At 41.6% G+C, this 13,236-nt stretch overlaps 1 protein-coding gene across 2 annotated transcripts in view; it reads left to right on the top strand.

Moving 5' to 3' along the window:
* Positions 1–7,308: 7,308 nt before the first annotated feature.
* LOC139389802 (SEC14-like protein 2) overlaps positions 7,309–13,236 on the top strand; it is a 19,728-nt gene continuing 13,800 nt past the window's right edge. Inside the window, exons 1-2 of one of the 2 annotated variants that reach the window (XM_071136762.1) lie at positions 7,309–7,498; positions 9,651–9,726. In XM_071136762.1, coding sequence (XP_070992863.1) covers positions 7,445–7,498; positions 9,651–9,726 — 130 coding nt within the window. In that variant the 5' untranslated portion in view covers positions 7,309–7,444. The remainder of the gene's footprint in view (positions 7,499–9,650; positions 9,727–13,236) is intronic. The other variant, XM_071136763.1, reaches the window with a different exon arrangement.

The following is a 13,236-nucleotide window of genomic DNA, read 5'->3' on the forward strand; positions in this document are numbered from 1 at the left end:
GAAAACCGTTACATGTTATTAGTAAGAAACTCTGTTTCCTACTATAGGCAACTGGCTGCATAGTGATAGCAACAATGTAACTCTCCGATGCAGGGGTTAAAGTCAAATTCCCTTCTGCCTGGGACCTCCTATAGGTGCACATGTGCACCTACTTTTGTTATGGGCATAATCATTGAATTACATATATAATCGGAGCCTATTTCATCCTATTCCCAAAAATAAGTGGTAAGCCTACCTGTTTGACAGACACAAGTATGCTATCCATAGATGTCGGTATAGTATATGCCTCGTCCATTACTGTCCTGGTTAGTGATTACTGTCTTATTTCACTGTAGAGCCTCTAGCCCTGCTCAATATGCCTTAACCAACCATGTTGTTCCACCTCCTACATATGCGATGGCATCACCTGGTTTAAACGTCTCTAGAGACTATATCTCTGTCATCATTACTCAATGCCTAGGTTTACCTCCAATGTACTCACATCCTACCTTACCTTTGTCTGTACACTATGCCTTGAGTCTACGCTATCGTGCCCAGAAACCTGCTCCTTTTACTCTCTGTTCCGAACGTGCTAGACGGCCAGTTCGTATAGCATTTAGCCGTACCCTTATCCTACTTCTCCTCTGTTCCTCTGGTGATGTAGAGGTTAATCCAGGTCCTGCAGTGCCTAGCTCCACTCCCACTCCCCGGAGCTCTCATTTGTTGACTTCTGTAACCTTAATAGCCTTGATTTCATGCATGTTAACATTAGAAGCCTCCTCCCTAAGTTTGTTTTACTCACTGCTTTAGCACACTGCCAACCTGGATGTCTTAGCCGTGTCTGAATCCTGGCTTAGGAAAACCACCAAAAACCCTGAAATCTCCATCGCTAACTATAACATTTTCAGCCAAGATAGAACTGCCAAAGGGGGCCCTAGGACCATGCCTCAGGACTACCTGGTTGATGACTATTTGCTGTCCTCAGTCTACCTGGCTGTGCTGCTGCTCCAGCTTCAACTGTTCTGCCTGCGGCTATGGAGCCCTTACCTGTTCACCGGACATACTACCTGTCCCAGACCTGCTGTTTTTAACTCTCTAGAGACAGTAAGAGCAGTAGAGATAGTCTGAATGATCGGCTATGAAAAGCCAACTGACATTTACTCCTGAGGTGCTGACCTGTTGCATCTTCTACACATGCATTGCTTGCTGTTTGGGGTTTTAGGCTGGGTTTCTGTACAGCACTTTGACATCAGCTGATGTAAGATGGCCTTTATAAATAATAACACTAGCGCACAATGATGTTTCAAATTTGTTGTTGACTTAATGTTGTTTGTCTATTGCTATATTTGTATAACGTACTTTCAGATCACTGAAACTCCACCTGATGTGGTGGAAGTTGAAGAAGCAGATCAAAACGCCTTCGAGGACCACCTTCAGGCCCAGACTGAGAAGGGTGTGGAGGTTTTTGCCAGGTAGGTTCTGTTAAGGTGTATGACTCCAGTGGTTATGACACTACCCCAGAGTTTCTCTCACTACTCACCTCTCTCATCTTTTCCAGGGACCATCCCTTACCGCTCTCATCTTTTCCAGGGACCATCCCTTACTTCCCTCATCAACCCCACTGACATAAAACATATCCTTTATTTTCTGTCTGCCATTAACAATATTGCATGTCTAATCAAACATTCAAATGAAATCATTCAATGACTGTAGTTTTACATACCTGATCAACCGGTAAACGGTGTGTTTGCTAGTTTATCACTCTGTCTACTACCGTGTTCCATTTAACTCTGCTCCTGTTCTCCAGGACCTAGGGGTTCTGCCCAACACCCAGACATGGGTCCACCTGATGTTCTTCATCACCAAGCACCCTCCAACTTTTCATTACATCATCTACAGCTACTGTTATTGTCATGTTGTCATTATCTGCTAAGAAAGTTTTCTTGCTCCATCATACTGGGCACATAATATGTGAGACACAGATTAACTAAAAACACTAGCACTGCAAACACTCAGAACAAAGAGAGCAGCAGTGCCTGGACTTTGCACTCTCCCTTTTTAAGTCCCCCTTCTGAGACTGACTGGCTGCCTGTTGAGAACCGGGCAGTGACGGGCAGAACCTCCCACCCACACAGCACCCACCTCCTCTCTATTCCACCCACCGTAATGCAGTATTTCAGGCTATGATTGTCATGTGAGTGTACAGGAAATCTTTGAAAGTAAATTGACACACCCGTACCCTAAAAAATAACAAAGTTTATATATTTAAATCTTAAATATTGCCAGGTTGGTTTACACAGATGTTTCACAAGGTGTTCATTGTTGTAAAGGTATCCCTTGATGGTATTTGTTAGTTCAACATTACTCATTGTTGTATCCTAGGACCTCCAATAGATACATTCAACCACAATGGTGTATTAATGAGCTATATGTTTTTTTTTTGTCATAATAGAGGACTACTGAAATACTATTATTTAAAGGGAAGGTTAAAATGAAAACATGACAGCCAGACAAGCCAGTGTATGAATCACTTGTATTTGCATATGGACGGAGTGGAAATTAGCTTGCTTTGTAATCTAAGGTAAGTAACATTAATGTGTGAACGGGGGGCATCGAAACAATATATTTTTAGTTTTTACCCCGATGCCTGTTAATTCATAAAAAAGGAGATTATAGTAAATATCATTAATCACAATAGGACTGTAGCCTAATTGGGAACAAATATGTGGGGAAAAAGTCAAAGGATCTTAGTCAATCTATTGTTTGTCAAATCCAGAGTAAATATAGGCCTTCGTGTGTATCGAATCTGTAGGCGATTGTGGGCTAAATCAATGACAAATATAGATGAAATGTTCAGGCTTTATCATGATCTGTGATCAAAACAAGCTGGGGTGTTTTTCAGTTCCGTTTAGACTACGGTTATGCGTAAGAACACAACTGCACTGAAATGTAATAGCCTGATTCAATGCGATTCTCCTGAATAAAAAAAAATGTTTATCTGTTAAACTTTATGGTCTATGGACAGACCCATAACCATTCTATCTTTTTGGTATTTTGCTGTAGGCATAGCCTACCACTAATATGCTAGCCTACCACTAATTGTGGCGTATTTAATTAAACAACCATATTTCCCTGTGATAGTGACACTTGCTTTTAATTTAAAAGTGAGTGTTGTCATAAATAGGTCTACCAAGAAACCATGTTGAGTCAGAGCAAGACCTTCGATAGGCTACTAGCCTATGTGGATATAATCGTAGAGTTAATCATTGTTTTTGCCTAGATCACTTTGCATAATCAGGACCGGTGTTTTTTCTAAGGCTAAACCAACAAGGGGTAGCCTATGCTTTTTATCCGTCTCTATAACAAGGGTGAGGCCTCTATCCTCACACACCCCCTCAAATTCGAGCCCTGCTTTTAACCACATCTCTACAGAAATATGCAGAGCCTAAGGATTGAATGGTGACAATGATTGTGTCCGTTAAACCAGTAAACTGAACACTCTGGGGGGGTCAAATCATGACATCAGTGATGTTCAGGTCAGAGAAAGATGCCAGGGTGTCTGAATTGAAATTCCGAGTTAGAATACCGTAAAATAAAAAATCTCAGTCTGAGATCTTCTTTTTCTGTGTTCCCGGTTGTCTTGAACGCACTGAAGTCAGAGATTGAGTTGAGTTGTTTTGAATGCTAGAGACCTAAGCTACATATTATTTCTGAATAGGGCTACCTCCAACAAAGAAGCCCTTCTGTCTGTATTGATGTGAGAAATAGGCACAGTAAAGGTGGCCGGCTGTGATATCAACTAACCTAATAATTTTTGTATTGAGGTGATATGGCTATTTTAGCTAAATTGACAAATTGAATTGATTAGATTACTCTGGCAATGTAAAAAAAAATGGACATCATGTAAACATTTGTAAGGTGTTCATGGTGAGAGCTTTAATAATAAACTAAACTAACACTTAAACTAACCCGTGACGCATAACACATGTAGACATTTTTAAGGCATTCATAGTAAGATCTTCCATAATAAACATACAAACTGACACGTGACGTGTCAGTGACATGTGATGTATCAGTTATACGTCTACATGACATGAACATGACGTGAACGCGTTGGCAATTTGACACCATAGGAAAAAAAGTCTCCATTGACAGTCCATGTTAATTCATGGCAGTATTTTATGGCGATAGGAAGACGTTTGGTGACTTGGTGCGAGGTATTTGTAGCTTCACGAGGCTTAATTCTGGCACTTATCACCCCCCATACAACCACCCGATTAATGGTTAACACAGGTAAGTGTGAGGTACCACATTCACCATATGAATGGTGTGATTGGTGTGACGATTTCCACCTTCTAATGGGGTGATTGTAGTCTAATCGGGTGCTCAACAGTACTACACACACACCCGTCCAGCCCGCCCCTCTTCTTCCATGAGGTTTAACGGCGGTTGGCATTCAATAAAGGTTGCATTAACGCCAACCTACTAGACTGGAGTATTACTCCCTTATACTTTGCTTGAAATAAATAAACAAATGCCATACCATCTAACATTACACTTTAAAAAAATGATACTAATAAACAAACAATTTAAAATGAAATACACAAAAAATAAATAAACACCACCCTACTCCACTATTTAAATAGATTTAGTCGTACCTCAGGCCAACAGCCTGAAAGGATGGGACACCACCACTTACTACACTCTGTAACTCTTCTGATGACAAGTCTCGCAGACATCACAACCTCCATTTTCTGCCACTTACGTTCTGCCCCTGCAGTTTAGTTGATCATTGCTATAAATGCAAAAAATCCAATCTTACTGAAACATATATCACTTGTTGGCCTATCCCTCTTTACTGGTACAGATCTACTACTGACACCAGTCCTCTCAGGATCCCTCCCTCCCTCTGTACTGGTACAGATCTACTACTGACACCAGTCCTCTCAGGATCCCTCTCCCTTGACCCATCTTCCTCTACTTTCTTCACTGCCTCAGCATACGACTTCTGCACTAAACCTCAACCTGCCTCGCACAGGATATTTTCTGATCCCCAGCTCCATGGGCACGCCTATAATTAACACATACCACTCATTTTCCCAATGCTACACATTCCTTTGTCTCATGCCCTTCCTTCTGCACACTTCTCACACCTAGGAACCTCCCTCCTACACAATGCAAATAAACTTGACACCTGTAACAACGTAATGTATTCAGCTTACAATCTCGTACAGGATAATTTATATATCCTAACATTTTGTCGGGCAAAGAATCAACATCAAAACTCAAAAGAACAGACAACGACTCTTCTGTTTCACAGCTGGCATACCCCTCCCTTCCAATGACTGTATACGAAGCTATTCGCCGACACTCACTCACTCAGCAACAGCAGCCTGCTTCACTGCCTGATAGTCAACAGCAGCACAGTGAAATTAATTGATAATAAAAAAGAGAAATGCCATTACAGCCGCGGTGCAATTTAGTAGTCCAAAAAACGTGCAATCCGCGAACAATACATTTTCAAAGTAGCCTAATTTTGGGGGAAAATGCGAACATGGCAACCTTGTCTGTGCTGCTGATACTGCAGCTCGACCCAGACTGTAAACACTGCCGCTATTCTCCTGAATAATATATTAGGGGGCGTGTACTTCCAGGTATGAACTAAAATAAAAAAATAAACATTTGATACATTTTGTTGTTACTTGTTTTCTGTTACTCAATTTGACAACCATAGACAAGAAAACGAGTCGATATTCAATTTCCGTTTTTGGGTACTAGAAAAATTATACAACAATTGATTGACTCGTTTGGCCTTGCCTAGATGAAAGGAAATAGGAATTATCCATAAGCAAAGACCCTTCTTGTCTTGCGTTTGATGTTTCTGTTTCAAAGCTATAGACCTTTTTCCAGTACGCGACACATTGACCTCAGGCACAGACTCGTAAGAAAGCAACAGCCGTCTGCGCCCATTCAACATAGCCTATATTACTTCTTAACAAAATAACCTCTTTGGGTGCTTATACGCTTACAATGATGTTTTGATTCTTGCTTGAACAGCGCTAAGATTATATTTGGTTGTGTTCTTTGCAAAAATAACTATTTCGTGCTGCAGTTGTTAGCTAGAACGCTCATTGATATAGCCTAATTGAGATTGCCTGTTGGCTAGAATGGTAACGCTCATTGATATGGCCGGTTCCCCTCTCTCCACTGAGATTCTCTGCCTCTAACCCTATTACAGGGGCTGAGTCACTGGCTTACTGGTGCTCTGCCATGCCGTCCCTAGGAGGGGTGCGTCACTTGAGTGGGTTGAGTCACTGATGTGATCTTCCTGTCTGGGTTGGCGCCCCCTCGGGTTCGTGCCATGGGGGAGGTCTTCGTGTCTCAGGTTGGTGGTTGAAGATATCCCTCTAGTGGTGTGGGGGCTGTGCCTTGGCAAAGTGGGTGGGGTTATATCCTGCTTGTTTGGCCCTGTCCAGGGGTATCTTTATGAACATTTGAACATCTTGGCCATGTTCTGTTATAATCTTCACCCTGCAGAGCCAGAAGAGGACTGGCCACCCCTCAGAGCCTGGTTCCTCTCTAGGTTTCTTTTTAGGTTTTGGGCTTTCTGGGGAGTTTTTTATAGCCACCGTGCTTCTACATCTGCATTGCTTGCTGTTTGGGGTTATAGGCTGGGTTTCTGTACAGCACTTTGTGACATTGGCGGATGTAATAATGACATTTGATTGATTGATTGTAGCAAAAGATAGACTTAGAGCCATTTTACTGGTTGAAGTAGAAGTGTTTTTTAAATGTAATGCAGTTGATTTGCAATGATGACACAAACATTGTATTAAGCAGAACATTCATACGAGCCTTAAAATCCAAAAGTAGTGTGAAATGCACTCGTAAGCAATATGTAAATAGAGGCTTCTTTTTCTGGCATTCTATAAGAACTCCCCTGTTGTTCTGCCACCAACTTGAAAGGGATCTACATTAATTGCTTTTGATAAGTTTAAACTTGTGATGGCATGTTTCATTCTTATTTTTGCCCAATGTAAATGTTGGTTGTAGCCTGGCGGTCAAGACCGTTGGGTTAGTAACTGAAATGTTGCTGGTTCGAATCCCGAGCTGACTATGTGAAAAATCTACAAATGTGTCCTTGAGTAATGGCTTAACCCCAGTCGCTCTGTGTGAAGAGCGTCTGCTAAGTCAATTAAAATGTTTGGCTTCTCTCCTATGTGTAACCTTTAATTAACTTGGCAAGTCAGGGTGTGGGTGTTTTCCTCTGGAATTTACACATTTACGACATGACAGACAGGGATGGAGAAGAGAACAGCGCCCCCGTCGAGCATCACCATACAGTACGATACCGTGACAGACCGACTGCAGTCAGTCCAGCAACTGGGACAGCAGTGCGTCGTTCTTAAACTTCCATTGACGGCAGAAAAACAAGCTTTTTTTGTGTGTGCTTTGACGTGACGTGATGAGCGGCAGGGTTGGCGACCTCAGCCCGAAGCAGGCAGGGGCATTGGAAGAGGTAAATGTCTGTATTGTAGGCTACATTTCTGTTTTTGTGTAGCAATTATTTATGTTTGTCGAAGTGACAATCGCCGATACTGTTGAGGACGGTAACACCTGGAACCTCGAAAACATATGGCTACAGTTAATTGTAACTACCAATATAATATTATTGCATCATGTCGTTCTCCCTGAAGTTTCTCTATAAGGGCGTTTTCACACAGTTCTGAGCTTTACGCCTAGTTCGATTCAGAGATCTTAATTTGATCAAGTTGGTTTCACACTGGCAATATCATGCTAAAATGCCTAAACAAAACCACGTGTTCACGCAAGTTATTTGTTTATTGGAGAAAAATGCTCCCGTTAAGTCTATATGATTATCAAAAAGCATAACTGGTGTGTCCCAAACTTCATATTACTTTTGCCTTGGTCTTCCAACAACATGCAGGAGAAACAGCGCAATAGCTACACCAATATTCAGTAGCCTATATCCCCTACCCTAATCTGCATCGGTTGCGTTCGTAAATGCGCTGGTACTCACAGATATCAAATTACCGTTGGTGTGTAGGCACCAAGGTCAAATTAGTTTCGTATTGGATATTCGGTATTCTGCCGTCAATAGCTATTGAGCTAAGCATGCCATGACTATGAACATGATGTATTCTGAATCAGGGGAGGATAGAACAATCCACACTTTTTTGTTCTTCCTGATTTCAATCTTCAATAGCACTTTAACATATATGCCATGACTATGAAAATGATATATTCTGAATCATGGGGGGGATGGAAAATGAGAGAGAGAGTTTGTGGTGATATTGTTCCATATTAATGGATTGAAGATGTTTTGTTGATGCGAGTTGGGTGCCTGTTCGTTGACATCTAGTTGACATCAGAATTAACGAATACAATTCTACCCATTTAAAGGGGCAATCTGGGATTGGTACATCCATTTTTCGACATTTAAATTATTACTATATAGCCATTGATTCTTGAAGAATGTAACTTAAAAATGCCTCATGAGCAACGGTCTTACCCCATCAGAACCCCAAATCTATGCTTGTTTACTCAACTGTTTGTAAACAATGTAATTGTAAACAAACACTGTATATCTTCAAAACATGGTTAAAACTATAATTTTGATGTCATGGATGGTTAGTCCTTGCCTCCATATTTTAGATTCCTTGTGTCTATTTATTTGAGAGTGGTTACATCTCTCATGCGACATTCCCTCAGCGGGGTAAATGCTTTGTTATTGTTTGAAACCCAGATTGCCCGTTTAGAAGGGGTCCACCTGCAGGACTATTCAATGTCCATGATCCAGACTTACTATCTCATAATTCTGACTTAAACCTAACCTAACTGAATTTGACATCAACCTCCTGAAGGCCTAGTATTCCATGAATGAATTCTGAAGATATTATGTAACATTATTTATAGCTTATGGAATTGAGTTTCTCTGGTCGTTACTGTTCTTTTATGTCAACTTTCTAATATTGTCTTGTGTTTATGTTTATATCACGCAAAGCTCAAACATACAAGCCGCTATCTGATTGTTTGTGTTACCTACGTATCTCTACATAACACATTTTAATATTCCAGAATCAACAGAAGTGTGACAGTAGTGTCACAGATTGGGGCAGTGTGTATGATTATGGTTTCATCGGTCTTATTTTATGATATTAAACTTGATGTCTGAGTGTGCTCTCTAGTGGACTTATTTTTGTGATTGTTAACTTATGATTGAAAGCAGGAATTTCCCTCAGAAGTCACACTATGGAATTTATTTTGACCTATGCGCTTTGTTTAATGTGTAAGAATAGATTAACTTCCACATTTTGAGGTGGATTGCATGTGACGTTAGACAAGTGTCTGTGATTTTCATATAACAATTAATTTCATATCATGTGCTTTCATTCATGTTTACAACTAAACCCTTGTCTATCACTAACACACATTTGGCCTCTCTCTCTCTCTCTCTCTCTCCCTGTCTCTCTCTCTCTCTCTATCTCTCTGTCTCTCTCTCTATCTCTCTATCTCTCTGTCTCTCTCTCTCTATCTCTCTGTCTCTCTCTCTCCCTGTCTCTCTCTCTCCGTCTCTCTCTCTCTCTCTCTCTCTCTCTCTCACTCTCTCTCTCTCTCTATTACTGCCACCCCGTTTCATCCTTGGGCAGTTTCGAGAGAGGATTCAGGACGTTCTTCCACTACTTCCTGCTCATCATGACCACTTCCTGTTGCGCTGGCTCAGAGGTGAGGTAAACTAAAGTTGGTGGGAGACTGAGGCTAACTACAGCTGTTGCTTCATCACGGCTTGGAGTTGGACTACTATAATATTCTACTAGGAGAGCTGTAAGGCTGTTAATAAGACCATGCTTGTGTATGGACAAACTCTCAGGTCTAGCTGGGTTACTGGGATACGCTATGGAAGAAGTCACATTGAACGCGCAGATATTGTAGTTTGACCAGAACAATTTCAGCAGTTGAAACTTGTATTTCTCAATCGTTTTTCAACACATAGAAGTAACCAACAGCTTTTCAAATAGAAAGCGACCTTTAGGGAACTTACAAAACCTGCTTACAGTAAATGCCTTCAGTTGGGTGTTATGGGGGAAGAGTTTGAGAAAGAGAGAAAACATTTAGAAACCAAGTTGTTTAGCTTGGACATGGATATTGTTAGAGTGTCTGTGGTCTAGAGTTGATTGGTTGAGTGACAGGTTGTAGGAACACAGAGAGTGAGGGGTTGTAGGAACACAGAGAGTGAGGGGTTGTAGGAACACAGAGAGTGAGGGGTTGTAGGAACACAGAGAGTGAGGGGTTGTAGGAACACAGAGAGCGAGGGGTTGTAGGAACACAGAGAGCGAGGGGTTGCAGGAACACAGAGAGCGAGAGGTTGCAGGAACACAGAGAGCGAGAGGTTGCAGGAACACAGAGAGCGAGAGGTTGCAGGAACACAGAGAGCGAGAGGTTGCAGGAACACAGAGAGCGAGAGGTTGCAGGAACACAGAGAGCGAGAGGTTGCAGGAACACAGAGAGCGAGAGGTTGCAGGAACACAGAGAGCGAGAGGTTGCAGGAACACAGAGAGCGAGAGGTTGCAGGAACACAGAGAGCGAGAGGTTGCAGGAACACAGAGAGCGAGAGGTTGCAGGAACACAGAGAGCGAGCGGTTGCAGGAACACAGAGAGTGAGAGTATTGTTTGTTTTCTTTAGTATTTTAAATGTGTCTGTCCTTGTCTGTTAGTGTACCAGTGTTTTGTTACTTGTCATGTTTTGTTGTTTGTGGACCCCAGGAAGTGTAGCTCCTGCTTGTTCTAGATGGGACTGGGCTGAACTCACACAGGCTCTCTGTGCATCATTGTTATTTAGGGCAATGCACATTAAACCTGTAAAACAGGTTTCAAGGGAGAGAGGGCAATTATCATGGTTCACAAAGGTTCCTTTAAAAGCTGAGAGATGTCATGGCACTTATCATAAGAGTAGGGGTGTTAACCTTAGTGTCCTTGGCTAAATTCCCAATCTGGCCCTCATACTGTATCTTCATGGCTACCTAATCATTGCCATCTTATAATTGGCTCATTCATCCCCCTCCCCCCTCCTCTCCCCTGTAACTATTCCCCAGGTTGTTGCTGTAAATGGGAATGTGTTAAAAAAAAGAAGTGGAAAGACATTTGAATCCAAGGCAAATTATTGCACCAGTCGTCTGCTGCTGTGTGGAAGAGCCATGACATGGGAAATCACTGTGCCATTTTGTTTAGAGAAGAAAGATATGTAGCTGTGTTACTGTAGACGTCCCCTGAAATCTGTTGGATGACGTACACTATTGTGACCCATGTGACAGGAAGACGGGGTGAACCCAGAGGTTGTTGACCTTCTTTTTTTTTCTTCATTTTTTTTTCTTCATGCAAACATTGAACAAGTCTGGCGTTGCATAGCAACATCACTCAGAGGTAATGGTCTGGTCTGTCTAGACCAGGGATGGGCAACTCGACCACGGCCCCCATTCTGTATGCCCGTGGATCTAAATGTAATTCCTTACAGTTACTAGTGCTGAGCGATTAGTGCTTTTTGAGGTCCGTTGGGTTTCGTTTTGATTCTTTTCCCCCCCAAAAAATATTCACGGTTTTCAATTTAGTTTTCAAGGATTTTTTTTACGGCCTATTACTGCTGATCACTTAACAACCTTAATTTACACACGTGACTTTACTGTAATAAAATGTTCCAGTTGTGTTTATTACAGTAGTTTTATTTGATGACTTTATTATTTCATTCCAAGTCATCATCTCATCTCTATAGAGCTGCTGCCTGACAAAAATCACTATTTTTAGTAGTTCTTCAAAGTAAATAAGGCATACTTGTATGACTGATACCAACTGTCAATGGGCAAATCACTTCTGTCAAGTCGCCTTTCAAAGTGTTTTGCATTACGAGGGATACAACTTGTCTCACTTGCGCCTACATGTCAACTGCAGGAACAAAAATAATGTGACCAAAGGGAAATGTAGTTTTTGACTCCAAGTTTCAAAAGTTGCTCTTCACCGACTTCATCCTGCCGCCATCGACCTGCATAGTGGGAGGCTCTATCGTCAACCAATCACAAGATTTTTTGTTTGTTTAACCCACAGGAACGTGACCAATGACGTGACTGAAACAGGAAACTACTTTGCCTCTTCATGTATACAGTGGATGTGTACAGATGGATGTGTACAGTGGATGTGTACAGTGGATGTGTACAGTGGATATGTACAGTGGATGTGTACAGATGGATGTGTACAGATGGATGTGTACAGTGGATATGTACAGTGGATGTGTACAGTGGATATGTACAGATGGATGTGTACAGTGGATATGTACAGATGGATGTGTACAGTGGATATGTACGATGGATGTGTACAGTTCATGTGTACAGTGGATGTGTACAGTTCATGTGTACAGTTCATGTGTACAAAGGATGTGTACAGTGGATGTGTACAGTGGATGTGTACAGTTCATGTGTACAGTGAATGTGTACAGTGGATGTGTACAGTGGATGTGATATTTGAGGCTCTCGCTCTCACCAATTGATTGAACAATGTACAAACATATTTTCAGGTTGTGAGTGTTTGATTTGGGGCTGGAGACATGTTTATTTCGACATTAAAGAAAGAAATAAAAAACATTTTATAAAGAATGTCAGTCATTGCCATGTTGCACTGAGCCTTGCTGTTGGAAACACCACATCAGTGTCTGCTTTTGGTGTGTCACAGATGCACCTCTCCTGACTTCACTCCTAGACTTTCCCCTTACCACTCAAACAACTTATTTATTTACTTGCCTAGTTAAATCAAAATGTGTGTTTGCTATGAAGATACAATATCACTTAGGCCTATTATTGATACATTAACGCCTTTAGGCTACACCACCACTGTCATCCTTACCTCCAAGCCTTGATTCAAGTTGGATGTATAGGCTAATCTATTGCAGGACTCTGAAGCCAGTTTGAAATGAGCCACATTAGCCCGCCAGTCAACGACAACGGCTGCGTTTAGACAGGCAGCCCAATTCTTTTGACCAATCAGATCAGCTCTGAGAAAGATCTGACGTGAAAATATCTGATATGATTGGTCAAAAGTCCAATTAGTGGGGGAAAAAAATATCAGAATTGGGCTGCCTGTCTAGATGCATCCCTTGTGTATTGACCATTCAGAGCTAATTGTGCTTTGTGGGTGTTACTGAGTAGGCCGATATCCCATTTAATGACTGCACAGTCCATAGGTTAGGCTGTG

This window comes from Oncorhynchus clarkii, chromosome 30 (genome assembly GCF_045791955.1).
Source record: "Oncorhynchus clarkii lewisi isolate Uvic-CL-2024 chromosome 30, UVic_Ocla_1.0, whole genome shotgun sequence".
In the NCBI taxonomy this organism is placed as follows: Eukaryota; Metazoa; Chordata; class Actinopteri; order Salmoniformes; family Salmonidae; genus Oncorhynchus; species Oncorhynchus clarkii.